Source organism: Natator depressus, chromosome 5, assembly GCF_965152275.1.
Source record: "Natator depressus isolate rNatDep1 chromosome 5, rNatDep2.hap1, whole genome shotgun sequence".
In the NCBI taxonomy this organism is placed as follows: domain Eukaryota; kingdom Metazoa; phylum Chordata; order Testudines; family Cheloniidae; genus Natator; species Natator depressus.
In genome coordinates, this window is record NC_134238.1 from 72,681,330 (window position 1) to 72,704,170 (window position 22,841).

Genomic DNA, 22,841 nt, shown 5'->3' on the forward strand with positions numbered 1-22,841 from the left:
GGAGCTGAATCTTTACTGCTGCTCTCTATTTCCTACCTGTAGACTTGCCATAGCCTGAATCAATAACTGGGAGTTCATGTTCAATGGTGCTTCTGTTTTTTGTTTGTTTTTGAGTGCTCTGAGAAGAGTAGGGCCCTATTTTCTCTTTTAAATGAGAGTTGCTTGTTAATAGCCATCCCTTCTGTAAATCAGACAATCTTTAAAAGGCCATGGCCTGGCACAGTAGGCACATGGGGTGGCAGAAAAGTCATGAATTCCCAAAGTCTTCTTACAGATTTTCATTGGCTTGTTCTTGGGTTCTGCAGTTTCAAAGCTTTCATTTAAAATAAAATTTCTAACTCTCCTTTTTGCAAGATAACCTTGGAGTGTTGTCTAACTAGTAGCTAAAAGCTACCAGTGGGTTTTGGTTACCATTGAACTACGTTAAATGAAATCTTATTCAAAGTGGGCTTAGCATTAACAGACAGTGCTGGTCTGCAACAAAGTCAAATGCACTAAACTGTTACAAGTGGAAGGCAGCAGGGTCGAGCGGATGGTCTAGACTGGGTGATGTGGGTTCAATTCTCAGTTTGGCCATTGACTTGAGGTGAGACCTTGGGCAAGTCACTTCATTTCTGTTTCCTCTCTCGCCCTTTTGGAGTCCTGATCCTGGTGGATGCTACTGTAATACAAACAATAACAATCAATGAGAGCCATGGTCAGGTCTGCCCCATTAACAGCATTTGAATATTGTTCTTTGGCATTGCTCTTAGCATGTTGTAATGAGGTGTGGACACAAAATATGTTATGCTCATTTGTGGACAGGGTTAGCAAGACAACACTGCATCATTTTATAATTAATAGGGTATCTTTGCAGGCAGAATAGATAGAAGCTATTTTTAAATGAATCTGAAGAATGCCTGGAAGTAACCCCCATGGAAACCTGCAGACAACATGAAAGAATAGAACTAAAAAGTACGAACCTTTCCCGTTTATCTTAAATTTGAAGCATAGTTGCCAGTGTTGTTAACAACTTCCCTGTGATCATTGTACCAGAAACATGGCACAAGTTTGATTGTCTGGTATATCTGTGCTTATGTATCACACTCCATTAAAGTGTTCTCTAGATCTGTCATTGCCAGGCCTATCATAGCTAGATGATGGAATTAATTAGTTTGTACCAAATTTTTAGATCTTAGACTGACAGCTTGTTGATATACATTTAAAATGCCCATCAGCAGCAACAGACTTGCCTGGACCCCACCACAGCCCTCTTTATTGTTTGGTCTGGCCTGGTTTTTTATGTGACCTAATGCCCACTTTAATCTTTAATTTCCTCACTTTCCATTTATGTGCGAGGGCATTCCAAAGGAGTGAAGCTGCAAGTGTTTTAACTATGCAAATCAACTCTTTCCCCCCCCCCCATTTTTGATCTTTCAGATGACTTTGATGTTTGCAACTTTCCTTAACGAGCTGGAGTTTTCATATGAGCTGAAAAGCTCCTACACTGCAGCTTGCAGAATTAGGTATGTTTCCCTATAGAGGTTTTCCATACAATCACCTCCATGAGCAAGACAGACAAAATAATAAGCCAATGCAAATTTGTTCGTGGCCTTCCATGCATCTTGTATTAAGATCTGGTATCAATGGATAAAATGAAGGTCGAGTAAACACACAAAATTGAAAGAACTATTGTTAATAATTAATACTTTGCACTCCTATAGCACTTTTATCCATAATTCTTAAAGTGCTTTAGAGATGTGAATACATTATTATTAATAATAAAGCTACTTTGTATTTCTACAATGCCTTCCACTTAAGGCTCTTGAAGTATTTCACAAGCATTAATGAATTAAGCCTCAGAACAACTCTATTAGGTAGAGACTTTAAGATTTCCCCATTTTAAGATGAGGTACACAGAGCTGAAATAATTTGCCTAACACCAAAGAGTGACTGGAATAGAACCCAAGAATCCTGATTTTCACTCTCCCATTCTATGCAAGGCAACACCTCTTCCCAGAAACTATCCTGCAGATTTGGACGGAAAAACACTGTGTACTTTACCAAAATACCTGACAGATTTACACTATTCATGAAAGTTGCTAAGGGCCCTAAACCTCATAGACACAGTTGGTTTCTGCCATGCTGTTGGCTGTTCTGCCAACAGGCTGGTTTTTTTAATCTCTTTGTAAGGCAGAAATATGGAACCTTTACTTCTGTGATTAGTTTCATCTGCAAATATTTTATTTTATATGTTACCAGTAAGTAGCATTTTCAGTGACCTCTTTATTCCTCAAATATAAAGCAAGTGATAGTTGCAAATATCACAGCCAGTATATCCTCAGTTCTCTCTGAAATTTCAATTTGTTTTAAAGAGCCCATTGTCTAAAATATATTTTAAAAAGTGGTTTCTTTAATTGAAGCCAACATTTGTTCCAACTATATAGTGTACGGATTTATGCTTCAATATAACATAAACCAATACAGAGGGATGAGGTTGAAGGCTGATGCTTACAAAGATCACTGGAAAGCAGCATATGCAGCACATAGCTGTCAAATTCGTTCACTCAGTGCCTTTGTAACCTATAAAAATGTGCTTTAACTGATGGCAGCTACAGTAGCAGTTCATCATGTTGCCCTGTAAAATCCACCCTGCTATGTGTGTGGACTCATGATTTAAAAAGCAAATCCTAATGCCCATTTGTACAATCCTGAGGCTGCTTTACACCATTCTTTGCTTCCTAGAAGGATAAAAGCAATCTCTGTACATCTTTCACCATGTATTAACTGGCAAGGTTGAAAACACAGACACGAAATGAAAGAGGGAAAATCATTCCACACACACAGAGCAGCAAATCAGAATGCTTGGAGTCCTCATCATTTTAAAAAAGCACGGTTTGCTAATGCTTACCGCAGAGTGGCAACTGAGACATTTCAGTTATATCCTGTTCTAAATACAGGGGGAAACTGGGGTATGTCAGATGCCACTCTGTAATAGCTATTGGTGAATGGTAGCTTTCTGACTGTGATTATATCACTTGGATTGATGGAAGGTCAGGCTTGACAAAGCCCTGACTGGGGTGATTTAGTCGGGGATCGGTCCTGCTTTGAGCAGGGGGTTGGACTAGATGACCTCCTGAGGTCCCTTCCAACCCTGATATTCTATGATTCTATGATAAGATGGTAACGTGTCTGTACAGCTACAGTGATAGGTAAGGTTGTTTAACATTTCCATTATAAGAACCTATTTACAAGTACTTATAATTTAGACAAACTTTATTGTGTTGGGACTGAAATTACCTATGCCAGGTATTTACCTCAGGCTCAATTTTTTTTGAAAGTTTCAACAAAAATGGATTGGGCTTTTCTGTGAACAAAGTCAGGAAACAGGTTCATTTGACACTTAAAAAATTCGTACAACTCTGTCATTGAGAATCTCTAGTGCTTCCTTATTTTGATACCTGGCAGGAGGATCACCCTGCCGTCAGGGAGGTGCCTTTGGCTGTCCCTGTGAAAATCCACCCAAATTTGGCTGCAATACAATCTTCTGAAAATCACTGTTTGCACATGCTCAATAGAGGTAAATTCTCCAAGGAGTCCTTGTGCATCATGCCCACAAAGCCCTGTGCTATACACACTGAATGTGTTCCACCACCCACAGAGCTCACTGAGCATTTTTCCAGCCTGAAACTTATCTGGCCTTTTTCTGAAATTGCTTTTCCTGACAGCTGGAGACGGTTGGTCTGGGAACACAGAGACTTTTTTCCTGTGCTTCCAGTGCTTTCCCTGCTGACACCCAGGTAGTGTTGGTAAGAAGGAGGAATCGCCTGGACTAGAATGTTGGAATGTAAGGAGCAAAAGGCAGGAACAGAGTCAGGCATGGTGCTCAGGCTGGGACGGGAGTGACAGGGGCAGATGTGTGTTCCAGGATAGTAGCAGAGGTGGATAGAAGCAGGAAGGACAGGGACAGTAGAGGACAGGGCAGATGGCATCTGGCTAGAGCCAGATGACTAGAGCACACTCCTTTCCAGAATCTTGAATTGAACCCAGGATTCCTGAGTCACAACATTCCTCTGCTGTCAACTAATAACCATGAAACCCACTCGCAAAATGTCTTATTCAGTGGAAGGTTTGGATGATATGTGTTGTATAAGTAATGGAGCCACAAACTGAATGATGAGGGTAAAAAAGTATGAAATCGCTACCCATCCAGTGAACGTCATCCACCCGATGCACTGAGTGTTGCAGGGATCTTGTGGGGAAAAGAGTATGCTATCGTGTAATTAAGGACTGTATCATAAAGCACAAGGGGGCTGAATTAAAGTTGCATGGGCAGCTTTAATTCTGACCTCTCTTAACTTTTGACAGGTTTCAGAGTAACAGCCGTGTTAGTCTGTATTCGTAAAAAGAAAAAAGAAAAGGAGTACTTGTGGCACCTTAGAGACTAACCAGTTTATTTGAGCATGAGCTTTCGTGAGCTTAACTTTTGAGTGATAGACTTTGCAACCTTAATGTTCTTTCAACATAGCTTCTGTAAGTAATAGATATATAAAGGGTGTGTGTGTGTGTGTGTGTGTGTATATCTATATATAGTGCCAAAGTATATATAGTATGATGCCTTTTGATGGGTTGCCGCCAGCAGGGATTGAATCCAGCACCTCTAAATCTACAAGCATGAATGTCTGCTGCCTGAGCTAAATTTCACAATACTGTTGTAGCAGACTCTTAAATCTGTACATGTGGAGTAAAACTAGAGGGTCATCAGAGAGCCACACCATGCAAGCATGGGTTGCACATGCAGAGGGAAGCAAAGGAACACATACATATTCTTACTATATAACCTCATGTTCTCCTTTCTCTTACCCCTTCTCCTATTGTCTTGCTGCTTTACTTGTGTTATTTAGGCAAGTAACATCTTTGGGAGGAATCTCATCTTTTCTTTCCCTGTAATGCATGGAGCACATTTGGACTCTGCAGAAATATTAATAAGAATTAATAATAAAATGATGTGGAGCAGAAGACTATGCTTTGGAATTACCTTCAGTACACTTGCCCTTCTGACTGGGGAAGGCAGTGCAAGGCTCAGGTTCTTGACCATGGATGAGCAAGGGAAGTAAGGTGAACTTGGATGAGGGCAGGGATATGCTGTAATCAAGCATGCTACAGCTTTTCTTCTTCTCCTTTTTAGCATAGCAGGTCTGCTGAATGGGAAGGGAAAGAGTAGGGGATTACAATAGGGGGATAAAGAGAACCTAGAATGAAGGGAGTGAAGAAAATATTTTGACCCTATTTAAGACTATCCATGATGTTCTGGTATTCAGGAGCTGTCTCTCTCAGGGTCAACAGGACACAGTTAAGTCAGGTACTACCTGCTGCTTAAATCTAAAGTAACGAGAAAAGAAAGCAATGTGTAAAATGAATATATTGCCACCAGCTGTCTGACACTTTATCTGACAAGTTCCAGTGTGAAGGACCCTCCTCCTGAACTCTTTAGCTGGGAGCAAGCAAGCAAGTACAGAAGAGAATTGGAAATGAGGTGGCACTAGTAATAATAATTGTATTTAATAGCCTTTCTCCACCCCTGAGATGAACACTAATGGAAACACACAATACTTAAAAATAAATTAATATAAACCCCTTGATTAATGTATAAATAGAAGCTAAATCAAGACAATAACGTATCATCACTAGATCTGATGACTATGATAAAAGACTTAGTTCACTGAAGTGAACTATTATACCTGACTCATGCCCAGTCCTGGTCCCAGTGGATGTGAGTGGAATTGGGAGAAAGCTGCACTTTTTGGAACTCTGCTGCAGCATTTCGCTGACTGCAGTATGTCAAGTCCACAAGCAGGTGGGGAAATAGTCTGAGCTCGATCTGCAGATTTCTCTGTTTTGCCTGAGTGGAGTCTAGAATTATTTTTATTTTTATGGCAGTGAATGTTGTGCTTGTAATATAGGAGAGAACTTTAATTAGCTGCATAAGTTCCCTTTGTAACTCTGAGCTTACCTTCAGTTACCCTGTACATAGGAACCCTAAACCAATTCCAAGGACCCTACTCATAGAAACCCAAACCCTAGCTCCAAGTACACTACTTATTGGAAACCTAATCCTGGATCTGGAACTTGTACCCATTGCATCCCTAACTGTATATCTCAGTACTCTACCCTTAGAAACCATAACCCTAGGTCACGAAGTCCTATGCATAGCAACCCTATCCCGAGCTCCAAGTGCCCTACCCATACAAACCCTAACCCTAGCTCTGGGACCCCTACCCATGGGAACACTAACCCTTACTTGGAGCACCTACCCATAGGAACCGTAACCCAAGAGCTCTACCCATAGGAACCATAACTCTAGCTTGGAGCACCCTACCTACAGGAACCCTAACCCCAGCTCTGGGTTCCCCTCCCATAGAAACCCTTACCTGAGCTCCAGGAGCCCTACCCATAGGCACCCTAACCCTAGCCCCCAGTGTCCTACTTATAGGAACCCTAACCCTAGTTGCGAGCTCTCTACCCATAGGAACCCTAATCCTATCTCAGAGTGCCCTACCCATTGGAACACTCACCCTATTTCGGTGCACTCTACTCATAGGAACCCTAGCCCTAGCTCCAACAGCTCTACCCATTGGAACTGTAACCCTAGCTCCAGGAGTCTTACCCATAGGTACTCTAACCCTAACTCCGAGCACCCTACCCATAGGAATCCTAACCCTAGCTCATAGCATACTACATATAGGAACCCTAACCCTAGCTATGGGCACTCTGCCCATAGGACTCCAAACCCAGCTCGGGGAGTCCTGCCCTTAGGAACCCCAACCATATCTCCAGGAGCCCTGCCTATAGCACCCCCAACCCCTGCTCCGGGAGCCTTGCCCATAGGAACCCCAACCCTACCTCCAGGCACCCTATCCATAGGAACCCTAACCCTAGCTCCAGGTGCCCTATACGTACGAACCCTAGCCCTCGCTGTGGGCATCCTACCCATAGGATTCCTAATGCTAGGGCTGAAAGCCCTACCACTGGAACCCAAACCCTAGCTCCTAGTGCTCCCATAGCTAGGGTTTGGGTTCCTATGGGTAGGGTTTCTGGAGCTAGGGTTAGGGTTCCTATGGCTAGGGCTCCCCGCCCTTGGGTTAGGGTTCCTATTGTTAGGCTACTTGGAGTTAGGGTTAGGGATCCTATAGGTAGGGCTTTTGGAGCTAGGGTTAGGGTTTCTATGGGTAGGGCTCCCGGAGCAAGGGTTGGGGCTTCTATGGGCAGGGCACTCGGAGTTAGGGTTGGGCTTCCCATGGGCATGGGGCACGGAGCTAGGGTTAGGCTTTCTATGGGGAGAGCGCATGGAGGTAGGGTTATGGTTCCTATAGGTAGGGCACTTGTATTATGCTATACAAAGCACACGGGATCTTTTATAAGAGAGAAGGCAAATATGCCATATTTATTGAAAATACAACAGTTAGCACATGCTTTTTAGTTACACACACATACACATCATGCAGACGGTTTTGCAAGTTGATGTTTTTATAGTTACCAGTCTGTTGTAGCTCAGGTCAATCCAATGGCCAGTTAGATTGAACACGAGTGAGGAGCTGGGTTCTGTTGGTTGCAATCCGATTCTCCAAGGTTTTGCAGGACTGAACCCGGAGTTCCATGGCAAAACACCCCATCTTTATAGTTGTAAATTTCCATTTGAGTCCATGCATTTTGCAATGTCATCCTGTAATTATTAGTCCTTAAGTGGTGTTAATCTTGGGGTTTTATGCTGTTATTATTTGATGGTTATTGTCGGGCTTCCCATTGTTATCTTTTATTCTTTTCCTGATGCATGCATTCCTCATTCACACAAACAATCTCTCAAAGAGAAGACAGCAGTATTTTATATTCAGCAGAATACATTATAAATTAAACTTCACTAAATCTTGTGGTCAAAACAATTTACATTGTGGCTCAGGCCTTTAACATTCCTTTAATCTAATGAACATAGACACAATACAAGATCCTGTCTTTTACTCACTAAACCTTAAAACAAAGAAATGTATATTTAACTAGAGTGCCTAATTTGTAATACATATAGGAAACCATAGTAGACATTATAACTTATTCTAAAACAAAAGAGTGACCAAGTCATAAGGATTGTTCTGGTATGTCCCTGCCTTAACATCAGTACAGACACTGGCAGTCAGTCAGATGCATTCCTACCAGTGTCCGAGAGAGTCATTGCTCTCTGCTATTCAAAAAGGGTGGCTGGTAAAATGAAATCAAGACCTACATTAGTACCTCTATTCTTATAGTACAATTATAAAATCCTGTCCCTACATATTCCCCCCTTTGACCCCTCAAGAACAATTCTTGAGTGGGTCATATCTTATATAATTGTTTTATAGCCACATATTGAGAGGCAATTTGAGCTTGTGGTTGTAATTTAACAAACATTTTTTTTATTTAGCAACACATACATAACATTTTAATTAAGCAAATGCAGGCTAATACCAACACAATTAACAATGGATGAAGCATGATTGACAATATACCTTTGGAAGTGGGAGACCAGCCTGTAAAAACATTATACCCATGGTAAGCTGTTATTTTTTTTTTTTTTTGGCAGTGGGAATTTTTAAGATGTTTTTAGTTTTGCATGTATAATATGAATATTTTAGTTTCCCACATTGCCTCTTTGTTTGTTTTTAGGAACTGTGTTGCCTTTTTACCTTTTAACAGGTGATTGACAACTTTTTGCCATTCAATGCCAAAGATTGATAGAGAACTTAGCTAAATCAGTGCTTACAGTAAGCTGATTATTGGCAAACACAGTACTTACATTACATTTATATTTATTTACTGGTGGGTTGCTAACACTTTTATTTTTTTAAAAACACTTTTTTTAAGAATTAACACATACACATAGCCCATTATACAGTACTTTGGTCTTATTATTTATTTTACATACATGATTTTACTGAAATGTTTTTACTACAGAGCTCTGGAGCAGCAGGCAAGGACAAGCACACCCACCTTTGAGGAGTGCACTCGGTGCAACCTTTGGTGTCCAATAGCTTCCCCCTCTCCCCAGCCCACTGGCTCGAGGTCCAGAGTAGCCAGAAGGATCCCATGTGCAATATGGGGAGTGGGCTAACTTTCCATATTTTTGCTTCCAGAGCCTTTTGGTGTGTGATTTTTAACAACAATTTCCCCAATTAAAAGGTCTGGCCTTTCTATGCTAGAAACATACTGCATCTATTTGTACTGATAAGTATCAGTTATATTTTTCTTTGCTTTAGCAAGTGTATTTAAACCTTAGTGTTTTCTGATATTACCCAAAACATTGACAAGACAAAACATAGAACACAAAACACAATTTTTATTGTGACAGTAGATTCATGGAATTTTGGTTGCTTTTTAGCTGGTATTAGCTTTTTTTGATTTTCTGAAAGACAAAAGAACATGTTTCTACCCCTTTTGGGGTGGCAGATTATTGCTTAGAATATATATATATATATATATATATATATATATATATATATATATATATATATATATATATATATATATATATTTTACAAATACCCTTGCTGATTGCAGGCAAAACAGAGAAATCTGTTAAATTATACCCCCATACTTTCCTGTGTTTTGTTCTATAGGCCGGCCAGGTTTTAATGGCTTCTACCTTTTAAGGGTTATGGGGAAATTATCCCACTGTTTAGTTATTAAATCCATGAGGTGGGAGTACCTCAGTTTCCCTTCCTATACAGCAGACCAAGTTTATAATGTTTTTCCTGCTGTGTTAAGCTTTAAATTTATTTACAGGTAATAGCTGAGAAGCATCATTACCATGTGACCTTAAAGGATTTTTAAAAAAATCATACACACTATGCATTGTTACAGGGGTACTTATTAACATTAAATTTATTAAAGGTATTTTGTTATACTATGCCTTTTATTTAGACAATTTGTTTGCTGACCAGGTATGTCCTTTATCTGCAGCTTTTTTGTGCTGCTTTGTTTATCAGTTAGGTAACTTGCATTAACACACACTGCTTCCTGGCTTGCTTTTGGATTCAACGCCATCAGCAGCTTAGAGCCTCTGTCTTAAAGGGGACACAATTAACTTTTACCAGAGTTCTGATTACTTTTAACTCCTGCTTTTAAAACACACAGCAATCTGCAAAAGAAAACCCAACCTACTGTGGCTCCCTTTGGAGCCCTAATAGCATTTTAATTAAGTAGCATGGTATGTTTGCACATTTCTTTTACCATATACACTGCACGTGTTTTGGGGAAAATGCACATTCCTTCCATAGTTTAACTTCTATAACATTATTTATATTAATTTTTACATAAGGTGTAACTATTTCTTTTTGTGCTTACAGAGTTTTCACGTACCTTTATTAAAGTGACAGTCTGATTAAACGGAGCCATCTCAAGGCTCAGTGTTTCTAACATTGCTTCTTTTTGTTTTGTGCACCTTACCCCTGTTGTTGCTTCCGAGGAGCACTGTCTTTTTTAATTTTTAAATTTTTTTACTACAGCTTTTATTTGCTATTTTGTTATAAAAAACAAACAAACAAAATAAATATTGTGGTCAAAACAGTTTACTTTGTGGCTCAGGCCTTTAATGTTCCTTTAATTTAATTAACATAAACACAATACACAAGCCTGTCTTTTACTCACTAACCCTTAAAACAAAAAAAAAAATATTTAATTAAAGTGCCTAATTTGTAATACATATAAAAAACCATAGTAGACATTATAATTTCTCCTAAAACAAAAAAGTAACCATAATCAGTCATAAAAATTGTTCTGGTCTGTTCCTGCCTTAACATCAGTACAGACACTGGCGGTCTGTTAAATGCATTCCTACCAATGTCACAAAGGGTCATTCCTTTCTGCTATTCAAAAAAGGTGGCTGGTAAAATAAAATCAAGACATACATTAATACCTCTATTCTTATAGTACAATTATAAAATCCTGTCCCTACACTTGGAGCTGGGGTTATGGTTCCTATGAGTAGGGCTCCCTGCCCTAGGGTTAGGGTTCCTATGGGCATGGCACTTGGAGCTAGAGTTAGGGTGCCTCTTAATAGAGCTTCTGGAGCTAGGGTTAGGTTTCCTGTGGGTAGAGCTCCCTGCCCTAGGGTTAGGGTTCCTGTGGGCAGGGCACTTGCAGCTAGAGTTATGGTGTCTATGGATAGGGCTTCCAGAGCTAGGGTTAGGTTTGCTATGGGTAGAACACTTGGAGATAGGGTTAGGGTTCCTACAGGTAGGGCTCTTGGAGCTAGGGTTAGGGTTTCTATGGGTAGAGTGCTCCGAAATAGGGTGAATGTTCTAATGGGTAGGGCACTCTGAGATAGGATTAGGGTTCTTGTGTGTATGGCTCTGTGATATAGGGTTATGGTTCCTATAGTTAGTGCTCCTGGATCTAGGTTTAGTGTTCCTGTAGTTAGTGCTCGCAGATCTAGGATTAGTGTTCATATGGGTAGGTCTTTCAAAGGTAGGATGAAGTTTCCTGTGGGCAGGGTCCTCTGAGATAGGGTTAGGGTTCCTATAGGTATGGGACTCCAATCTACCATTAGGGTTCCTATGGGTAGGGCACCGGGACCTAGGGTTAGGGTTTCTATGGATCGGGCGCCCTGAGCTATGGTTACGGTTTGTATGGGTAGTGTGCTTGGAGCTAGAGAGAAGCGCATCTGGGAGAAGCAGTTTAAGACCAAACCATCAGGACCCACCTCATCACAATCACATTGTCTCTGGCAGGAGACAGTAGGTCATCTGAACCTGATGTCTCTGCTAACCACAGCCTTCCTTTGACACTTCAGCTGTAGCAGTCTGCCTCACACCACCCCATAGCTTGCTAGCGCTTGAGTCCAATGATACCAAGGTTCCTATGGGTAGGCTCTCGGGGCTAGGTTTAGGGTTCCTATGGGCAGGGCTCCCTGAGCTATGGTTAGGGTTCATATGATTAGGGCACTTGGAACTAGAGTTCGGGTTCTCGTGGGTAGTGTATTTGGAGCTTGGGTTAGGGTAGAGTACTTGGAGCTAGGGTTGGTGTTCATGTGGACAGGGCTTCCAGCCTAGGGACAGGGTTCTTATGGATAGTGTACTTGGAGTTAGGTTTATGGTTATTACAGTTAGGGCACTTGGATCTAGGGTTAGGTTTCCTCTGGGAAGGGCTCTCTGCCCTATGGTTAGAGTTTCTATGGGTAGGGTACTTAGAGCTAGAGTTAGGGTTCCTGTAGGAAGGCTTCCAGCTCTAGGGTTAGGGTTCTTATGGGAAGTGTACTGGGAGCTAGGATTGGTGTTCCTGTGGGTAGGGCTTCCAGCCTAGTCTTCGGGTTCCTACGGGTAGGGTACTTGGAGCTAGGTTGATGGTTCCTATGGGTGTGGTATTTGAAGCTAGTGTTAGGGCTCCTTTGGGCAATGGTCCCCACCCTTTGGTTAGGGTTCCTATGGGTTAGGTACTTGGAGCTAGGGTTAGGGTTCCTATGGGTAGGGTTCTTACAGCGAGAGGTAGGGTTCTTACGGGTATGGTAGAATGCCAACTATAGCAGAGAACTTACAATACACTACCCTGCAGATTTAAGTTATTTATGAAGTAATAGTAAAATAGTTGTGGTTTGGGGGACCTCCTGCTCATTAATTTGATAAACTGTCACTGTTTATTCTTTCTCTTATTTGCCCTGTATTTACCTAAATATAAATTAATCATAGACTCTAAATATGTTTTTTTAAACCATCTACCATAGGGATTAAGATGTGTGCCATCCCTCACGTCATTTTAAAATCTGGTGGTTTAATCCTTGGATAGACTGCTGTATATTCTTGATTTGTATTGAAAGGTAAAAAAATAAAGATGAACGAAGAATCTATTGAGTTTCATTAGTTATGTTAAATGTCATGTTTGTTTAAAAGGAAATACCCAAGAGACTACTTAGTGCTCTGTTATTCAACCTAATGCATTTTGCACTCTGGTTTTGAATAGTAGAGAAGATCCTGCAAAAAGTGTGTTTATGGTCAAGATCTGCTTCTGGAAATGCTAATATAAAACATGTAAATGGATCGTATTTGAATTTAGAAAGCAGTGCAAGCGGCAACTCAGGTGTCACTCTCCCGATCTGCATTTCTACCAACTCCTCATCATTACAGAGATCTAAAGATAATTCCTCATCTTAAAATCAGATTTAACTTTGTTGACATATTTTTATTATTTCCATCAGCAATGTACTTTTAATGTTCTTTTTAAAAAATTAAATACAAATTCAATATAGTTCCAAGACATTTAGATATAAAAATTACAATAAAGACTGAGTTAGTGGGGATATAAATGTGAATGATTAATACCAGATCTGTTTAATTTTCCTGGAATCCAGTGAAATATACTAAATACTATGGAACTCCAAGTTTTTACTCTGAAAAGATGACTGTGCAATAGTAGCACTTGGTTGTTGTGCGTATTTATTTCCTGACATTAATGATTAAAATATGTCTAATATGTCTTGTTCCTATTAGCACAGCAGAACTAATCCAGAAAAGGAAGAACAAACTAGATTCACATATCATCAGCATCACTAACCCAATTCCAGTCGCAGAATCGTTATATCTGATGCATTAAGCCAGAAAGGACCCAACTTGTTTTTCTGATTACAGGTTGATTTGAAGCACTGACCATTTTAAAAATCCATAATTTTACCTGTAAGATAAGTAGGATTTTGCCATTTGGGCCCAACCCTATTTCTCTATCCGGTAGTTGTAATGTACAGTAATTAATATTCCCATATAAAATTAATGAGACTACTTATGTGAGCAAAGGCTGCAGGATTGAGTGCCTGAATCTTTTTTAGAGATAAGTAGTTTTCCTTCTTTGGCACAGAGTTGTTTTCTGCATGTTTAATGCTGTCAGATAATTCCTTGATGTTTGTTTGCTTTAGTGATGACTACTGTTACTGAGGATTCATGGCAATCTGCTGTAAAATGGTTTATAAGGAGGACAGCACTGATCTTAGTTTTGCTATTTCTGTTCATTATGGCCCCAGTTCAGAAAAGCATCAAAGTTTTTGCCTAACTTTAAGAATGGATCAGTCTTATTGAAGTCAATTGAAGTCATGCTTAAAATTAAATATTCTTAAATATTTTGCAGGATTGCAGCCTAACTGTGCTGCCAGCAGCAATTCTTTCCATTTCTTCCAGGTTAACTGGACACTTTGGGCCAAATGCTGCTCTCATTTACTGTGCGCTTACTCCAGTTCACTCCCTGGAATTCAGTAGTTACTCCAGAGTATTTACATGTGAAAGCAAAACTTGGTCCATAGTCTTTTGGCTTTTCAATGAGTTTTGCACAGATATAAATAAGGGCTAAGATTTGAGGACTTCATTTTGTGTTTTTTCCTGATACCAGCAGGTTATTTTAATTATTTTAATTCCATTTGCAGTTGTATGTTTGGTTTGTATCACGCTAGTGAATGCATCTGATTCATATTAATTATAATGAACTTTACAGCTTGCTACCATCATAGGACTCCCTAAATCAGAAATGATGGATTGTCAGATTTGCCAAGTTGGAATAATTTACCCAGAGTTGTGGTGGATACTCCATCACTGGAACTTTAAAAATCAAGATTGGATGGTTTTCTAAAAGACACACACTAGTTCAAACAGGAATTCAGGGAAGTCCAGTGGCCTGTGTTATACAGGATGTAAAACTAGAAGACAACAAATGGTCCCTACTAGCCTTATAATCTATTAATCAAATTGAGGTTATGTGAAATATTTTTTACTAGGGCTGTCAAACGATTAAACAAATAATAACAATTAATTGCGAGATTAAAAAATAGACATGTTTCATCACAGTTTTAATTGCACATTTAAACAATAAAAAATACCAATTTAAATTTATTATAAATATTTGTGGTTATTTTTCTACATTTTCAAATACATTGATTTCAGTTATAACACAGAATACAAAGTATACAGTGCTCACTCTATATTATTATTTTTGATTACAAATATTTGTACTGTAAAAAAAGATGAGAGTGCATTCTATGAGTCAAAACATGAATGGGCATATGAACTTTTCGCATATCTGGCATGAAAATACTTTGCAACATCGACTGCAACAGAGCCATGTGAACCCCTGTTCTCAGTTTCAGGTGTCCTTGTAAATAGGAAGCAGGAAGCATTATCTCCTGTAAATATAAACAAACTTTTTTGTCTTAGCGATTGGCTGCACAAGAAGTAGGACTGAGCGGACTTGTAGGTTCTAAAGTTTTACATTCTTTTCTTTTTGAGTGCACTTACGTGAAAAAAAATTCTACGTTTGTAAATTACACTTTCACGATAAAGAGATTGCACTACAGTACTTGTATGAGGTGAATTGAAAAATGCTATTTCTTTTGTTTACCTTTTTTTACAGTGCAAACATTTGTAATAAAAATAATATCAAATGAGCACTGTACACTTTGTATACTGTGTTATAACTGAAATCAATATATTTGAAAATGTAGAAAAAAATCCAAAAATATTTATAATAGATTTAAATTGGTATTTTGTTATTGTTTAATGGTGTGATTAAAACTGTGATTAATCAGAACTATTTTTTAAATCTAGTTAATTTGTTTTGTTTTAATTGCTTGAGTTAACTGCAATTAATTGACAGCCATCATTTTTACTAACAAAATGGATGCCGCATTGTTATTTTTCATATCCTTCAGTTTACTGGGGATAGCATCACCAGTATACTCCAGCTGCTTTGTGCCAACACAGCAGTGTAAAGCAACCATAAAACCAGTTTAAGTGGCCACTTACCCTGTATTTACAGGGGTTTAGCATCAGTAGAGTCAAACTAAGGAGGCAGAGCATATCTGTGAATCGAGTTCTAGGTCTTTAACCCATATATGGGCCCTGGCATGGTGAGAGACATGTTGATGTATTTAAAGTCTTTTAGCATTAATTTTGATAATGCACCTAATACTCCTGTATTGCTGTTAACTACTGAAAAGAGATAATTATTCAAATGCATTAATAATATTCTTAAAAGAAACATGCACTCAGATAGACTCGGTCAAGTACTTATTTGGTTAGAGGCATAGCAGACTTTTTCTGAATTATAACTTATATTTTCTTGGGTCTCATTAATTGTACATAGGAGAAGGGCAAAGTTCTTCCCTCAGGTCAGAATATAGAACGATGTTCTGATCTCCTTACAGTACATGACTAGGTCTCTAATTGACATTGGGCAGTCAGTACTTATAGATAGGGTGACCAGATGTCCTGATTTTATAGGTCCAGTCCTGATATTTGGGGCTTTTTCTTATATAGGCTCCTATTACCCCCCGCCCTCTCTCCTGATCTTTCGCACTTGCTGTTTGCACACCCTACTCATAGAGAGAGCCCTTACCTTCCATTGACTTGTGGTGTAGCACTGAGCCCATACAGATGGCAAAATAACCAAGGTCAGCCGTGAGGATCATTCTAAGGCTGAAATTTTGCTCTAAGAACTTTCAGTCCCTGGCTTTCCTGATTGTGGATCCAAACTGCTAAAAATGAAGAAGTCTTGGAGTGGCTCAAAGTTTTTCTTTTCTATTCAGAACAGGCACATGGTTATCAGGGAGAAGGATGTCCTTCAGATTCAGTGCTGCAGTATTACAAAACTTGTTCTGTTCTTGTGGGTTTCCTCTTAAGAGAAAGTTAGAGGCAGATATTATATACTACAAAAGCCCAAAACAAACAAACAAACAAACAAACAAAAACAGAGTGTGAGAGAGACGCACACATGCTGGTCCTTGAACTACCGCAAAGAGATATTGTATTACATTTTTCAGTGTTTCCTAGGAAACCAGTGCAGTGTAAAACAAATTCTTTGTCCCCTTTGCAAAATTGTTTGAACCATCACATCTCATAAAAGGTTGCTTCACAAGCAATTTACGCAGCATTAAAAAAAGCTTAATCTGCAGTTTGTGGCACCAGTAAAGGTGATACTTTCATCAGAAGCTTACATGCATTAGATTATATTTGTTGAAAATTGATAAGATTATGCCATTATTTCTGAAGAGTCTCTGACATAAAATCTTTGTTGTGTGTCTGTTTTTTTTGTTTTTGTTTTTGTAGATAAGTCTTTTCTGTGCACCAGGGCAGCATTAAAAAACCATGAAATTATTTCTAGGGGTTCTTATCAGCATGTCCATGCTAGACTATTGTTTGAGAGAGAAATACACATTTATTTCTTGCTGAGCATTCAAGAGGCTTGAACAAGATTTCCATAGACATTGGGTTTTACTCACTGTTTTTATTTCAAGGAGCGATGCATGTGCTGATTTATGAGTTCCCATCTGCGATAAAGGGTTCAGAAGGTAGGAACGAAAGAATATTCTTCTGACTTGAGTTGTTTGTGACATCTATTACAGCAGGATGAGCTTCCCTCCAGTGCAGGAAGCTTGCATTAAGGGGCAGATCCTCAGCTGGTGTAAATTCTCCCAGCTTCTTTGCAGTCAAAGGAACTACGACAATTTACACCAGACGAGGATCTGTCCCTTCTGGTTTAAAGTGGTATTGTCCACAGGTATCTGTAGGCTCGCTGCACTGGCATGAATTTCACCAGTAATGCTGAATAGTGACGAGCTTGCAGGGTTCTCTGACCCTGAAGGATGTAGGGTCCGGGGATCCTACATTTCTGAGGTTCACAGTTTTAATTTTTTTGTTGTTTTAATTTTAAAGTTAGTTTCAAGTCAGCTTTAGAATTTCCATTTTATAGACTGTCAGTTCTGAGCAATTTGATGACTTACTGCTGCAGATAGATTGGCCTTTGCTTAGATGTGACCTAATGGATCTGTTCTAGTCCCATATTCTGTCATATATAATTGTTACAATTTCCCATCACACTCATTGTGATTTTTTTTCTTCTTGTAGTCCAGAGTTCAGCTACATTTCTGATGATCTCTGACAATATTTTATTATTCTATTACTTACGATGCTATTATTCTGTGCAATGGACTGCTAGCCACATTGTGCACACAGTTGTGGAACTTCCAAATGCATCATGGCCAGCAAAGGAAAACCCTGATCTAACGGAATTAACAGTGGTGCTGTTATGCTGAATAGAGTTTGTCATGAAACACGAAGCAGATGTGACAATGATCTTGGTTAGGCATATTTCTGTCCTTACTCCCAGACATGTTAACTGTTAGCCAGACCATTCTGAAGGATAGCTCTCCTTTGCTGATCAGTACTCTCACCTACCTAGACATGTGACAATCCCTTTAGAACTGGTAGTTAGAAAAAGCCAAAGACTTGAATAATAGAAAGTTTTAAATACAGATAATAAACTTGCCTAATTAAAAGGAGATGCAGATGGCACTGCCACCTAGCAATTTTCACCTCACGTACTTTAACTCCAATTATAGCCCTTCCCTACTGACTTACACTGTTTAAATTACAAAGTCAGAAGGATGGATGACTATTTACCTGTTTCTATTCATACAGATAAGTCTAACACATTGTCCTTTTTCTGTTCCAGGCATGTGATGATGGTCTTAGTGTTTATTTGGGAAATAGAATTAACTTCATTCTTTAAAAAAAGAAAAAGAAAAACTCCTAAGAGACTCATTAGCAGACCTACTCATCAGCATGAAGGACATGACTGTTACACAACACAATTTGTTCTTTTGACACTTGTTGGTTGGAGGAGTACCATACTTATGCGAAATACATGTTAGTAGATAGATAGCTATTGTTTATCTGCTGCTTTTCAAGTCAGTTTCCTATTGCATTTTGCCTTTTGGCACACTATAGGAAGACTGATCTGGTTCCCACTGCGTGAAATTTGCTCCTCCCTACTAAAAGCCAGAGTAAATGGGTTTTGTGGGGTGAATAAAGTAGGATTTGTGGGGATAGAATCCACCCCAACCCACGGACAGGCTACAGAGATGAAATAGCAGCTACTGTTCCTTTGCATGTGGTGATACCCAGCGATTGTGGCCATTGTTCCTTCTGACCTGCCCCTTAAGTTCCACACCACGCTATCCGGAGCTGGCACAACGTTTCTCTCTGACACTCTGAGTTCAGGAGGTGCTTAACTCTGTGTCCACTGAAGTCAATGGTAAAGCTGTCAGTGGTGCAGAAGCTCCTTGGTGTGGCTGCTCTGCTTGCACCATCAGTGTTGCGAGGCTTCTGTAGTTCAGGGTCTATTCAGGCCACGCACTGGAATTTCGTTCACCTTGTTGAACAAAAATATGAGTATAGACAAAAGCTGAATGGTTGCATTTCCAGGCCAGCTTAGCTAAGCCCTTTGCCTGGCCAGAACCACCCAACTTCAAGCTGTGTTGGCTCCCTTTTGGCAATAGAGAAGAGATGACAGCCCTGGTGGACTTGCTCATGTTAGAGGTCCTTGTGTCTGGACCTAGGCCCACAGCGGGAGTGAATGTGGCCTTTAACGTTTCATGGATTTTAGAGTTCGAGGTGGTACAAAGCCTGGATCTTCTCAGATAGAAATGTTTTGGTGTCTCCGTCTGCGTTGTGAGGTTAGGCTCCTTCGTATGAATTGAACATAATGTGTCTGGCAGTGCAACCCCTCACGATGGTGAGCACTTCCTCATGAAAGTAGTTCCATTGACTTCAGTGGAGCAGCTTAGGTGAGTGTGACACTCTCTCTACACCAGAGCAACACCCTGGCACCCCCATATTTGCCATGGTGATATGATTCTAATATGTTTTGTACAAAGTACGGCTTGTGAGGTATCATTTTAAAAGTCTTGACCCGTTTACCATTGATATCCTGTTAAATTGTATGGGCTGTCATTGTATGTGCAGTTATGAAGTTTTTCTGTGTGCATGTTACTGAAATGTGTTGTGAAGTTGGAAACATCCACAGCAGCCTTTCAGGTACAACCATGGAGAAGCCAGACATCACTAATGGACCATTAAGGGGACTCCACGCTAACAAGGACTATCACAGAATCTGTATATAATGAAGACTTCTCAGAGGGAGCACATAGACAATGGACACTGCTTGATTCACATCATAGCAAAAGATCTTTCCAGGAAGCTGAAGAACCTATAAAGGAGGGGAAGTGACATCATCATTTGTCCTCACTCCCTTCACAACTCAACATCTGAAGACACATCTGGAGAGCAAAGGCTTTGAACTGGGGAGGTGCTCCCACGCTGAAAAGAGGAATCCCAGCCTGTGTATGAACTATACCACCAGGGTGAGATACTACTTGATTCAAATCCTTTCTAGTTTATAGAACTCAGATTGTGATTCTACTTTTATTTCTTAGGTGACCAACTTTGAGCTGTACACTTACTGCTTATAATCTTTTAAAATGTATCTTTCTGTAGTTAATAAATCTGTTTTATATTTTACCTAAAACAGTGGGTTTTGCTTGAAGTACTTGGGAAATCTGCTCCTGAACAAGAGCCAGTGCATGTCCTCTCCACACTGAGGGAGGGGTGGACTGGGTAATAAACTTACACTGGTCAGGCTTTTGACCAGGGCAAGGCAGTACAGCTCCCAGGTCCTAGTCTGGGGAGCTGTGGGGAATTGGCTGGAGCTTCTCTATTGTTGGTTCATGAGTTGCTGACGAAAGCATTCATGTAACTCAGTTGGATGTGTCCCTGCCTGTACAAGTGCAGTACCTGGAGGGGTTTGCAGCTTGCCACAGCATCACAGTGTGAGAGGGAGCCCAGGTTGGTAAGACAGAGGGCTCAGCAGTACCTCAGGTCCAGGCTCCACCCTGGGAAACCCATCACAGTAAGTGCTAACCACTAAGTAAAAATTGCCTAAATGGAGCCAGTGAACAAGGATTTAATCTACAAAATCCACTTTTTGGATTCATTAAGCATGATATCTTTCATTTTGTGCAAAATATTTATGCAAATTAATGCTAATTTGCAATGAGCTTTCACACATCATAACAACATGCTAAATGAGGTCATCATGAGTAACAGTATTAACAATGAATACTGTGTCATTAAATTGATTAAACTGCTCAAAAGCTCCATTGCTTTTTCCTGACCCATACAGATCAGAGTAATTTCTGCAATATGGTACCCAATAACTAATTTTTTTTCAATGATACCTTCAATTTTTTTAAAACAGCAAATGAAAAATGCCTCTTATTTCATGATGCACATTTTTCTTCCTCATTTATTCCTTCTCTACTAGGCCATTACTGCAGCACATTAGCAGGATGGATGACTGCCTCTACAGACTGTTAATGCTTCTGTAGAGACTGCCTTGAAGAAGGTGATTGGGAGGAAGAGTGGCTTTGAGGCTTGCACCTTATCCCAGAGAGAGATGCTTTGTCATGCAGGCAGATTATTTACAGATCCCCCAAGGGTCCTCCACAGAGGATCTCTACTTTTGCACCCTCTACATCACGACCGTGGTTTGCAATGACCGTCCTTCTGCTGAAAACAGCTGGGTGGGATTCCCAAAAAAGTCTTTCAGTCCTACTCTTAGATCTACCAGGGTCTGAAGTGTTCTCTGTCGTCAGGTACTCAGCAGTCTAAGAACTCAGCAAAAGAATTCTTACATGGCAGCACAAGGCTTTCCAGCTGGCCTCCACTTTTTATCCCCTTAAATCTAATTTTCACTTGCAGAAAGGTTCTGTATGGAACAGTATTCTGAAGCAAACCAGGACAGAAAATGCTCAGTCTTCCTCTCATTCTGTTCCAAAGGCTAATGGGGCTAGGGCTAGCATAGAATTATTTAAGTGGAATACATGCTAATGCTAATGTCTGGAGAAAACAATCCAAATGTGATTAGTCAAATGGGAAGTGGAAACATGGAAAATAGTAATGTTGAAAGAGACTTAGGAGTGACAGTGGACAGCAAATTAGACATGAGTTTGAATGTGTTACAGCAGCAAGAAAGGTAAATGCCATTTCGGATTGTGTATACCAATGTGCCATGTCATGGAACTAGGAAGTAAGGGCACACAGGTAGTGTTGGGAAGAGCACAGTATAAGTACCTAGCTAGACAACAGTCCCTCCCTATACGCAGTAATGCAACCTTACCTAGAATTTTGTGTTCAGTTTTGGGTGTTGTCTCATAGCTGGAAAGCTATTCACAACTGGAGGCAGTTGAGAAAACAACAGAGCTGGTTAGGGGGCTGGAACAACTGAGGACGAGAAAAGAGTTAAATATGTCTAACCTAGCTAAGCAGCAACTAGTGAGGGTAGGACAGAATGTGATTACAGTTTAAAGCTGCTGTAGCTGAATGGGCAAACACTAAGGGGAGGAATTATTTAATATGAACAATAACCAGGAATAATAGAATGAATGGGAAGCCTTAGACTAAATATCAGGGAAAAGTTCTTGATAGTGAGATCTTTTAGCTTGTTGACTAATTTTCTCAAGGGAACTGGCAGATGCTCCATTATTTGGCACATTTAAGACTAGGCTGGAGAAAACATAGCACGAGAGAATATCATGCATTAGCAGGAGATGGATACTTTGTACGCTTATAGACCTTTTCCATTTCTACGCTCTGTGATTTTTATGAAACTTCTAGGAGCTGATCATGCAAGATGTTGAACACTTCTTGAGAGGTGCTGAGTGCCCTCAGCTCCCAGTGAGGGAAAGCAACCTCTGGTGGAATCAGACTCAGGGTTGGAGCAAATGCAAATTAATGTAGTGGACTCACCTTTATCATCAGTAAGTGTGCATCCATGCCCCATCTAAAATTCAGTATGATTTGCAAATTCTGTTCAGGAAAACCCTAGGTTTGACAGAAAAAGGCAAGGATAGTTTTGTGGGTGAGGCACTAGACAGAGGGTCAAGAGACTTGAGTTCATGGCTCTGCCACAGACTTCCTGTGTGAACTTGGGCAAGTCACTTAAAGGATGATTCAAAACCCACTGAAGCC

At 40.0% G+C, this 22,841-nt stretch overlaps 1 protein-coding gene across 1 annotated transcript in view; it reads right to left on the reverse strand.

The window, feature by feature from the left end:
- Positions 1-538: 538 nt before the first annotated feature.
- SEMA6A (semaphorin 6A) overlaps positions 539-22,841 on the reverse strand; it is a 161,766-nt gene continuing 139,463 nt past the window's right edge. Inside the window, exon 20 of the mRNA XM_074952997.1 lies at positions 539-661. Within this exon, the coding sequence (XP_074809098.1) occupies positions 609-661 (53 nt within the window). The 3' untranslated portion in view covers positions 539-608. The remainder of the gene's footprint in view (positions 662-22,841) is intronic.